The sequence below is a fragment of the Protopterus annectens genome, chromosome 5.part0 (genome assembly GCF_019279795.1).
Source record: "Protopterus annectens isolate FY-2018-M chromosome 5.part0, PAN1.0, whole genome shotgun sequence".
Classification (NCBI taxonomy): domain Eukaryota; kingdom Metazoa; phylum Chordata; order Ceratodontiformes; family Protopteridae; genus Protopterus; species Protopterus annectens.
The window spans coordinates 1,972,212,503-1,972,224,826 of record NC_056735.1 but is presented as its reverse complement, the minus strand read 5'-3'; the positions used below and the strand labels follow the sequence as shown (position 1 = coordinate 1,972,224,826).

Genomic DNA, 12,324 nt, shown 5'->3' with positions numbered 1-12,324 from the left:
GTCATGGCCCTAAGTTAAATGCAAAAAATGTATTATCATACCATTCGGCAAAAACATGGTCCCTACTAATTACCACATCAACGGAACCCCCCCCCCCCAAGCACACCTGTAATGAGAGACGTGGGTACTAAGGTTGACAGTCTCACATTCGACCATCATGTGGCAGTAGTGGTCAGAAAAGCCTTTTACTTGGTTCATCTCATAAGTAAAGGGATTACATCCAGAAAAAAGGAGGTTATTACCTCTCTGTACTCCTCACTCATTAGGCCTATAATTGAGTTTAGTGCCCCATTTGGTATGTTCCTCTCCAAACGCCTGCACCAACTGGAAAGGCCACAGAAATATTTCAAAGAGAATCCATGGCCTCCAACATCTGTCCTGTGCGGACAGGCTCAAGTCACTATCACTCTACTTGTTATTGTACAGATTGGTCAGAGGTAATCTGTGTCTCGCTTACAAGGCAGTTTTGGACCCTGCCCTACTAGTGATGCTCCATATCCATAGGTCTAACTGCTCGCGTTTTACCCACTCGAGGCCTAAATTTAATATGCAACATCAACAAAACCTGCTGGAGAGACAGGTTGGTCTCCCAGAGGCTGCCTTGTCTCTGGAATAGACTTCCCATACACATCAGAGTACCTCGCTTACCCTCTTCAAGCACAACTATGATGAGTGGATGGGAAACCACAAATTTGTCTCAGGGGTTCCACATGTGTCCCCTTATTGTCAGGGATGACAGGTGCTGACTGAGGTTTCTTTTTTGGGGGATAAACTCTTTGCTAGGCTTGTAAGGGCCTCTGGGCCATTAGCCTAGTAACCTCCTATGATCCCATGAGTCTTTAATATGTTGTTTAAATTCATGTAATATTTTCTAATTTTTCTGTTTTTTTTTATATTATCTAAATTCTGTATTTTTTGGGTTTTCCCTTGAATTACATTTTTATTCTCTGAATGTCTAATATTATCTTAATATTTATTTATTACTATTTTTATTTTTAAGTGTGCCTGTACATTTCTTTTAAATTTTCCATATAATCATGTTTCTTATTTGATCTTTTTACCGTTCTTATTGAACAAAATTGATAAAATGTATGTAGCCATTGATGTTCTACTGAAAATAGTTTTTTTAAAATGTTGAATATTTTGTTTATTTCAATAGCTTGATCTAATATTCTTTTTCTCATTAAACATGCTTGGAAGATGTTTCCAGTGTACCTTATAAGTTTATGCATCCAGTCGATAATTACTTATAACATGTCTGCTTATAAGTATGTTTCTATGTCTGGTAATTTTATTCCACCTTTTCCAGTATACTGATATATTTAAGTAATGTTTTTGTTTTCTAGGAAACCAAAGACATGTTGAAAATGCTTTGTTTACTTTTCTTATTTGATCTTTATTAGATACTAAAGCAGCAGTTTGAACTCTATAATTTGTGGTGTAAAATGACATTTGTAAGGTATAATCTGCCCTCTAATATACAGAAAATATGATTCCATTTTGTCAAGTTATTTTGGGGTTTTAAAATAAGATTATAATTTTTTCACTTTTAACTTAAATCAGTTTTAACATAATTCATAAATTTTTTTAGCTCTTTACTATTCCAGAGTTTTTACTGTAAACGGTTTATAATCTTGTGTTTGATAAAACCTTTGGATTTGTCTTTGTGTCAGTTCCATAATCTTTTCCAGTTCCGTTAATTTTTTCATAATTCTTGTATGCACCTGCTATCAGTTAATGATTATACGACATCATCTGCAAGTAATGATATCTTTGGTTTATTTTTAATTTTAGTACATAGAGTGCTCTTTTGTCATAAGGTTATTAGAGGCTCTTTTGCAGTAGCAATGATTATGGGAGAGCTTTATTCATTTTTGTATATCCATTGAGTGTGATAAAAATATTCCTAGTTTTACATATGTCTTATTGTATAACTATGATGTCTTTTATTAATTATATAAATCAGTACAGAATTAGAGAGAGCTGACTTCATAACAACCGGGCCAGAGCAGTCTTAACTGAAGTTACTCTGTAGTCTGTAGTTCTTGTCAGTCCTCAAAAACAAACAATTTTGTAAGATGTCAGCTAGAATTGCAGTAGAGTTTAAGCCTCTTGCAATTTTAATAAGTTGACCTGGATGGACCTGAAATCTTCTTTCCACCAGCTTCTCTTCGTCACGAACTTCATCACATGAATAATTGCCCAGACCTGTTTTTGCTACCATGGCATTCACTGCCATGAAATAGCAATTCTTCCTAACAGTACTGCTCAGAGTATCTGAAACAAACTCAAAAATAGATGACAGCTTCTCTGTGTGTGTACTTCCTGCTCTCTGGAACATTGTTATCCTCAGCATAATCTTAAGTTGATAAGGAATGAACGACTGTTTTGCCCTTGTCAGCTTGCTGCCATTGTAGCCCTCTTCAGAATATGTAGTTGAGAAAAATAGATGGATTCTGATTTGAGTAATGCAGATTGCTGCCTGTTGCTGGCCATCTTTCTATGTGTAACATAATGTGCAAGGTTATGTCCTTGCTGTCGTATCACATTTTACTTTTAAATTATGCAGTTGTGCCTTTCACCTTCTTTTAATTGTGAAAATATGTAGTATGTTCTAAACAGTATTTTTGCACATATAGCAGCATGTGATTCCTGTTTAATACTCCATGTGGTACTGCATGACACAACTGCTAATTATATTAAAAGCTACAGTAAATGTTGAGAAGCTATGGCATTGTCTTCTGTTTACTTTTTGTAAAATTGATGTAGTTTGGGCTTATTGATTAATGTTTTTGTTTTGATAGAGATCATTACAAGACAGAATACGAAAATAAATTGCGTGATGAACTTGAACAAATTAGACTGAAAACAAATCAGGAAATTGAACACCTTCGCAGTGCTTCTAAAGAAATGTTTGAACGAGAAAACAGGTAATGCTTAACTTTCCAACACTATACTACTTGCATAAACAGCTAGAATAATGTATCATAGTAGCTGTTTTATCAGTAATGCCTGCTTCATTGTGAAATGTATAATTTCCATTTTTGAGTAATACCTAACAGTCTGATGTCCTTTAGAAGTGTTAAAATTGTATGTTTCTTCCTTACAGAATTAAGGATGGAATGTGAAGTTGACTGAAGTATCAGCATGATGCAAGTTGGTTTTGGCAAGATATTTATGAGCAGCAAAAACAGTGTTGCTGATTAGTTAAGTTTTTTTTTTTTTTTGCCCTCAAGCTTTACCATCTAACACTCTTGGTGCCTTAGTGACTCAAAGTATAAGGTGTGTTGTAATCTTTGAGACAGTTAAGACCAGTAGTATTGCTAGGGAGGAGCAAGAGGGGTAACTGCCTAGGGCAATAAGTGTTGGGAGTGTAGTTTGCCAATCGTAATCTTCCTTTAATGTAATACCCGCTTTTAAAAGCTGGTATTCCCTTTGTGGTCAAACCTGATTGCTGTGGTGCTCTGTGTGTGTCTAAACTGTAGCAATTGCTAGTTTGCTACAGTTTAAAACTGGAAAAAAATGTAACCCAAAACTGAGCTCTGTAGCAGTGTGCTACAGTTTTAAACTAAAACATGAGTACTCTGCTGCTCCAGAAAGGTAGGTTATAATCTGTAACAACTGTTTGCTACAGTTTAAAAGAAGAAATTGTTTTTTAATATATTGGAGAGTCGGGGATAAGGGACAGAAACGGCAACTGAATGGCTGAGATGGGGGGCATGTCATGCATCTGGCTACCTGGTGGATGTGCCAGTAGAAGGAATGTCTGATGTTCTTCGTCTCACATTGCTGCAGTCATAACCTGTGGGTAGTCCGCTGTCCTCGGTCGGCCCGAATACCAAAGTGTTAGGCTGGCGTCGGTCATGGTCGCTCAGAGCTGACGTCAGTACGCAGTAGTACTTAAGCGCATGACCGACGCCATATCCTCAGTCTTTCTTGCCGCGTGGTCCGAAGCAGAAGCAGCGTTTGCAAGTGCCGTTCTGAAATTTTCACTTTTCGAGTTTCAGACCGAAGACCAAGTTGGGCTAAGTACCCCGTTGGGGAATATTTTTGTCTTTTCTTGCCTTAGTTAATCCGGATGTCAGAAAAAGTTAATAATTGTATTTCTTGTGGGAAACAGATACCTCATAGGGACTATCACTCTCTCTGTATTCCTTGCTTGGGGCCTGAGCACGGCGTAGTCGGGTGTCGCTTTTGCGCTAGATTTAATAAGCGCACCATAAAACGCAGATTAGACTGTGCTAGGCTTGTTTTCGGTAAGCGGTGTAACTACAACATGTCGTCGGATCCTCCGACGCCCGCTACCGCAAAAAAGCGAAAAGATAAATCTTTAAAGTCTAAACCGGATGAGTCGTCCGTTGCGGATGCCGGTTCTATGGAATCTACGGTTGAATCTGTGGATCCAGCCGAGGTCTCGGCTGAATCCCAAGGGGAACCTTTACTATTACAGGAGTTGGCCTCTCAGGAGTTAGGTCAGGCCGAGGGGGCTTCTCAGGTTTCTGTGGTTCCATCCTTACAAAAGGTTGTTAGGCCTTCTACTTCTGTCACTAAAGGCCCTGCTAAGGCTAGACCTGGTCTTTCTGGTACAGGCCACAGCCCTAGTTCTTCAGGCTCTGTTCCTAAAAAACATATGTTGAAAATGGCAGAGGATTTGATTACTTTGATCAGGGGTTCTATGCCCCCTCCAGAGAAGAGGCCTAGGGTGGAGACAGATTTAGAGGGATTGGAGCATTCCTCAGATTACTCTGAGTCCTCAGCTGAGGATATCCAGGATTTTCCTCCCTATTCTGATTCGGATGCAGAGGATTCCTGTCCTTCTGCTTCTCCTCCAGAGGATTTTTCCTTTTCTGAAACCTTGCACTCCATGAGGGAGCATTTCAAGTGGGAAGGTCAGGATTTTTCAGATTCTCGTAAGAGGCTTAGGGAATTTTTGTTTTTCCACAACATAGGCCTTTGGCTATTCCCCCTGTTTTAGATGTTGTTCAGGATGTTTTTTCTGAAGCTTCCCTTAATCCTGATTCTTTACCTCCTGCCCCTGTCAAGCCAGACAGGTATTACAGAGTTCCAGAGGCACATAAATATTTGTATAAAAGTCCTAGAGCTGACCCGGAAACTATTATTCAAGGGCCTAAGGGTGTCAGGGCTTCTGTAGTTAAGAATCCAGTTCCTCTGGATAAAGATTCTAGAGCTTTGGATAGGTGGGGTAAAAAATTGTATACCTCCTCCACGTTGGCTATGAGGGCTTTAAATTGCCAGTTTCATATGCTGAAATATCAGAACTTTCTGTTAGGTCAGTTGAAATCTAAGGTAGATGCTTTATCTGAGGGTATAGAGTGTAAGGAATTGCAGGACTTAGTTCATGCTTCAGATCAAGTTGATAAGCATTCCTTGCAGTGTGGCTTCGATGCTCTTCAGGCTTCTTCCAGGGTGGCTGCTACTGGTTCAGTTATTCGTAGACATGCCTGGCTTAAGGATCAAAATTTGTCAGAGCATGTTAAAGCTCGAATTTTGGATGCTCCTCTTCAATCTGAAGTTCTTTTTGGTTCTCCTGTGGAGTCAGTTTTGAAAAGATGGAAGACAAAGCTAAGTCTATGCAGACGGTTAAGGAATTTTGCAAGTGCAGCCCCCTAAGTTTAGCAGGAATTGGCCTGCAAGAGGATGGTCTTACCCTTCTTCGGATTTTCAGTCTAAGGGCAGGTCTAGACGTGGTAGGGGCAGGGCTCACGCTCAGGGTTCTTTCAGACCTAGGACTTGGAGTTCTCCTGCACAATCTTCTGGTGAGGGCAGGGGTCAGCCTTTTCGTAAACAGACCCAATGACCTGTATCTCCAGCTGCCAGATTCTTCCTGTCTGGCAGCTCCTCTAGGAGGAAAGTTGGCACTTTTCAAACAAAATTGGCATTTGGTCACCCAGGACAAATGGGTGTTGGACATAATAAATCAAGGCTACAAGTTTTATTTTCACACTTTTCCTCCTTTCAAAGGCATGCCAGATGTACCTCCTCAGCAAAGGCTGGAGGCTCACGAACAAATTTCTTTGCTTTTGCAGATGGGGGCAATCCAGGTGGTACCTCCGTCAGAAGAAGGCCTAGGGTTTTATTCTCGCCTATTCCTTGTGCCAAAGAAAGGAAACACTTGGAGGCCAATTCTGGATTTGTCCATTCTCAATACATACCTAGACATTCCAAAGTTCAAGATGTTAACATTACAGCAACTTCTGCCTCTGCTAGGCAAAGATCACTGGATGGTAACTCTGGATCTCAAAGAGGCTTATCTTCACATTCCTATCAGGCCCAGCTGCAGGAGATTCCTGCATTTGCGGGCTGGTACTTCTCATTATCAGTTCTCTGCATTGCCCTTTGGCTTATCTACTGCGCCCAGGGTGTTCACAAAGGTTCTGGCTCCTGTAATAGCTTTCTTAAGACTGTGGGGAATACAGATTTATCCTTATCTGGACGATTGCCTGATTCTTGCTCAAGACAAAGACAAGTTACTTCAACATCTACAGTATGTAATGGCAGTTTTAAGGTGCCTAGGGTATTCTGTGAATGAAACAAAGTCCAGTCTAGTACCCTCTCAGGACATGTGCTTTCTGGGTGTGAGACTGAATACAGCCTCTCAGATGGCCTTTTTGACCCCGGACAAACAAAGAAATCTTCACCCATACTTCCAGCAATTATCAGTACTGTCCAGGCTGACTGCAAGGACAGTCCTTCAAGCCTTGGGGTTCATGGCATCTTGCATTTTGGTACTTCCCAATGCCAAACTGCATATGAGGAAGCTACAATGGTATCTCAAAAGTGTATGGACTCAACACTGCCACGATTTGGACACTGTCATTCAGATAATACCTTGCATCCAGAAGGAATTCTTGTGGTGGGCTCAGGAATGTCACCTAAACAAGGGACTCTCTGTGACCCGACCAGAGGCGAGTCAGATCTTAACGACAGATGCCTCAGACCTGGCTTGGGGAGCACACTTCAATGGGAAATGGATTCAAGACACGTGGCCTCCCAGACTACAGCATTTGCATATCAACATGAAGGAGATGTTAGCAGTCCAATTTGCCCTGATGGCCTTCAAGGATCTACTTCAGCCAGGACAGGTGTTGATTCAAACAGACAACACAACAGTCATGTGGTACATCAACAAGCAGGGGGGTACCCATTCTTACCCTCTTTGCAGACAAGCTATGATATTGTGGGAGACTGCTCTGAGTTTGCACATCACTCTTCAAGCACGTTTTCTGCCAGGAGCACAGAACTCCTTAGCAGACGTGTTGAGCAGACAAATTGTGGATCCCCACGAGTGGAAATTGGATCCTCACGTATTCCAACAGTTGACAGTGGCTTGGGGAACTCGACATAGATCTGTTCGCTTCTCCACTAAATTTCCAACTGCCAAAATTTTGCACAAAGATGTTTCACCAAAAAGCTTGGAAAGTGGATGCTCTATCTTTCAGTTGGAACAACCTTCACATCTATGCTTTCCCTCCTCTGCCTCTCCTTCCCAAGGTACTCTTGAAAGTCAGGCGGGACAAGCCTTGCATGATTCTAATAGCACCAGATTGGCCACGCCAGCACTGGTATCCTCTGCTGAGGAGTTTAGTTCAGGAGCCTCCTTGGCCTTTGCCACCGATTCCTCACTTGTTGTCCCAGTCAAGCAATCATTTTCTCAATGTCAGGGTACAGTCCCTGCATCTAACAGCCTGGCGTATTCTGTTTTAGACCCTGGGGGGTCTCAGCTTCCTCAACAGGTTTTGAATGTCATTTTGGAGGCCAGACTGCCCAGTATTAGGAAAGTTTATGCTGATAAATGGAGGAGATTTTTTCTTTGGAGCACAGCAAAGAGCTTTGATGTCTCAGTGCCTAATTTGAGTTTTACACTACAGTACCTTACTGAATTACTAGACAAGGGTTTGTCTTTTTCCTCCGTGAAAGTTCATGCTGCAGCCATTTCTGCTCACTATGATTGTGACCCTCCTTTATTTTCTCACCCTTTGTTTAAACAATTTCTTAGAGGGGCAAAAAACATAAGACCCCCACGTAGAGCTCCTACTTCTTCCTGGGATCTCAATTTTGTGTTGGAAAAGCTTACTTTACCTCCTTTTGAACCTGCAGCTACGTCTGAGTTGAAGTTTTGTCTTGGAAGACTGCTTTTTGTTGGCCATTACGTCTGCTAGGAGGGTATCTGAATTACAGGCTCTCATGGCAGTTGAACCCTTCCTGATATTCCATAAGGATAGGGTGTCCTTGCGTACTAACCCTACTTTTATGCCTAAAGTTATTTCTAATGTGGCCTTAAACCAGTCTATTCATTTACCTACTTTTTATGCTGATCCCCAAAATAAAGGGGAAAAAGTCTTGCATTCTTTGGATATTCACAGGCAGTTACGCTATTATTTGAGCAGAACTAAAGAGTTCAGGCAGACTCAACAGTTATTTATTTCTTTTGCTTTGGGTTCACAAGGGAAAGCTGTTTCAAAGCAAACTATTTCTAAGTGGATTGGCCATTGTATTGCCTTTTGTTATTCTCATCATGGAAAGGATGTTCCTGCTGGGATCAGACCTCATTCCACTAGGGCTACTGCCACATCTACTGCCTTTTTAAGGGGTAGCTACTAAGGATATTTTGGAGGCAGCTACTTGGAGTTCAGTGCACACTTTTACTAAACATTACCATCTCCCTCTTTATTCCAAGTCTAGGGCTGGGTTTGCCACTGCAGTTTTACAGGGCATGTTAGCAGCTCCTAATGCTTTTTAGTTTGCCAGCCTCCCTTTACCTTTGCTTTGGGATTCTACCCACAGGTTATGACTGCAGCAATGTGAGACGAAGAACATAGTACAGTTTTGTACCTACCATAAATGTAGATGTTCGAGGATCCACATTGCTGCAGTCCAATTTTCCCTCCCTCCTTCTCTCCTATAGTTTGGGGTTGCTGTGTTTCTTTTGGGATAATTATTATTTTCTCTGTTGGTTGTTGGGTATTTTCTATTTTGGCTATGGCCTTTCCTTTTTTGGCCTTCTGACATCTGGGGCAAGAAAGACTGAGGATATGGCGTCGGTCATGCACTTAAGTACTACTGCGTACTGACGTCAGCTCTGAGCGACCATGACCGACGCCAGCCTAACACTTTGGTATTCGGGCCGACCGAGGACAGCGGACTACCCACAGGTTATGACTGCAGCAATGTGGATCCTCGAACATCTACATTTATGGTAGGTACAAAACTGTACTTTTTCTTTTTCTGCTCTTCACTGAAGAGCTCAGGGTGTGGGGTGTTGATTCACAGTACTGGGTATGTGATTATGAGATGAGTAATTAAACCCCAAATAGGCAAAATAGAAGCTGTCAAAATTGGTGAATTTCCAGTACAAAACGTCAAGTGAAAGCATTCCTAGAGTTAGCAGGATACTATAGAAGTTTGTACTCAACTTTATTACCATAGACTGTCTTTGTTAGACCTAATGAAAGGTAAGGCCCTCCCCCATCCCTGTAGCAGCAGATGAGGCTTTTAATCATCTGAAGGATATTTTGTGTCCAGAGCCAGTATTGTTTACTTTTCTTCTTGAAAATCATCTATACAGATGCATCTGAAGTAGAGGAAGGAGCTGTTCTTTTTCAAGAAGTAGGTGGTCAAGAGCAGGAATTCTGCTATGATAGCAGAAAGTAAAGCAGGGCTGAGTCTGGAAATAGGAGATTGCTTTTCCAGTAAACTGAGTTTCACTTCAGTATAACATCACTTATTAGGATGCAGTTTTTCTGTACTCTCAACATGCATCCCTGCAATGGCTTCACATGTAGAAGGATGTCGACATCAAACTAGGCAGTGGGATTTGTCCCATTAATCATCAAACCGAGTAAACACAGACCAGGTCATAAAAACGCCAGTGCAGATGGGTTATCCTGGTCCATTAACCCATCCTAACTAGGACAGTACCATGGGTGTTATGCTGTTGGGTGGTCATTGTGGCATAGTAAACATTGAATGGATGTTAAAAATATATGAAAAGTTTTCCTGTAAAAATTAAGCTTTTACTGTGGAAATGTTGATTTGTTATGAAAATGTGTGTTACTATTGAGCTGAGAGGTATATTTTCATATCGTTGAAGCACTGATGATTGAGAGGCCTTAGTTTGATAAAGTGTCACAGTGAGTTTTCACAGTAGTGTGTTGATTTATTTGATCCAGCAGAGAATTTTCAAAGTTATTTTGCACTATTGTCATCAGTGATGTGACCATGGAGTTGATGTATATACCCAATTGGAGTGGGGTAAAGGTCTTTTTACCCTGCAAAAATGTACATTTTGTTATAGATATTTCAAACCACCATTTTTCAGTATCTAATTTTTAATAAATGATGATTTGAAAAACAGTGGTTCTGATGTCTGCTCCATTTGGATTCACTCTCTGGGGACTTGGGATACACTGGCTAAATCAAAAGTCTTTGACCCATTTTGGCTCTGCCTTCCCTACCCATAACTTCCTGCTCCTCCATCACCTTCCCAGATTTAGTTTGTCACCATTCATGTCTGCAGCTTGGTCTTTAGCTTCACTTCACTTTCTTTTTTTCAAAGTGTTAGTGCAGTGTTGGTAAGATTTTTTCTTCCCTAACCCTCGTAGAGTTGTTCGTATTGGTTCTGGTAGTTTCAGGTAGCTTTTAGAGTTAGGTAGTTTATATAATTTGACCCCTTTACCCTTCCTGCCGTTCTTCCCTTTAGTGATTAGGCTCTTTGTTGCTGTTTCCTTCATTGTGTGTGCTGTAGTAGGGCTGTTTTAATGGATAATAGTTCCAAAAAATGTGCACAAGTTGTCTTCCTAAGATGCACATCTTAAATATGTATATTGTCTGGGTCCGGGGCATTTGGATTTGGAATGCTCCATTTGTGAGAGCTTCTGTTTGTGTGCTCTCTATGAGCGTAATGCCAAGCTTGTTTTGAAAGGGCTTTTATTCTCTGGCTCATCTGCTTCTGCTTCTAGGGCAGCTCCTCCCCCAGATCTCAAAATGGAGTCAGAGAAGTCCCTGCCATGAGACGCTTAAGCACACCAAATGGGAGTGCAAGAGATCACCTTCACCCTCCACCTCTTAACCAGCTCCCTTGGGTTGTCTGGGTCTGAAGGTCCCTCCACTTTCGGCTTCCCTGACAGTATTGGCACCATCAATTCTGATGTCTCTTAGCCAGTTGCCATCAGCACCTAAAAAACAAAAACAGAGCAATGGGACGAAATGTGACCCAGAAAATTACTATAAATCAAAGAAAATGAGGTTGCATATACAAACGCTTCCACTTTAAAAGATCATGATTAAAAAAACACTAGACCACCAATATAACATAAGAAACTTTAATGTAACAAAACACAGCATTTTCATCCTAAAGACCTGCAAGACTTCATCAGAAATAGTAGTCATTACAGAATCCAAACAGTTTATATAAAAATCAGTTAATTGCATCACTTCCCAAGGAATTTAAACAATCGTTTCTTCTTTACTTAAAGCGTCATCCTACCACTTTAATAATGAATTATAATGAAACACTATTTAAAACGATAATTAAATACATGTATGGTTGTATTCAGAATTTAAAAATGACTGTATGCAAATATATTTAAAAATAAACTGTGGAAATGTGGACAAATAAAACCACAATATCATAATAACCTTAGCACTGTTTCATTTAAATCTACATGTGAAAACATTTATGTTATAAGATACGTTTATAAAATATAAAGTGTTTATAACCTGGTTGCTCTTAATTTAAGTACCGGAGCTGTAGAAATACAATCGTTTAAACCAGGTTTGTTACCAGCGTCCAATACTAGCTGTCATTATAACTCTATATTCTAATTGTTTCCCAAGGACCCCCCCCTTTCGGGTTCCTATCTACTACTTCTAATACAAAAAATAAGTAACCATTATTTTCACGCTCAAAACTGTGTTGAAACAAAACATTTTCTTCTTTCCATCTCCTAATTTCATACATATGCTCATAAATTCTTCTTAAAATACACTGTTTTCCCTATATAAAAACTAGGACATTTATTACATAGTGCAATATATACTAGACTCATACTGTTACAATCCAAGTGTTATTAATAAGTGTCCTGTTCCTACAAACTAGAAATATTTTGTCCTTATCGATAATATATTAGCATTGTGTACAAAACCCACACTTAAAAGTACTTGTTCTTTTATCACTGTTCTTTTTTAATGGGTATTTTTTTTATTTTCAGATATTTTTCATATTTTGTCCTTTCTTATGAACAAAAGTGACGGGTGATAAACTCCCTGAAAAAGTGGCAAACTTTAAGAACATGTTCTAGTTAG

General features: G+C 40.2%; 1 protein-coding gene across 1 annotated transcript in view; it reads left to right on the top strand.

The window, feature by feature from the left end:
- The window catches only part of PIBF1 (progesterone immunomodulatory binding factor 1), a 2,608,929-nt gene that overhangs the window by 983,634 nt on the left and 1,612,971 nt on the right, over positions 1–12,324 (top strand). The window contains 1 exon segment of the mRNA XM_044071741.1: positions 2,805–2,930. Coding sequence (XP_043927676.1) covers positions 2,805–2,930 — 126 coding nt within the window.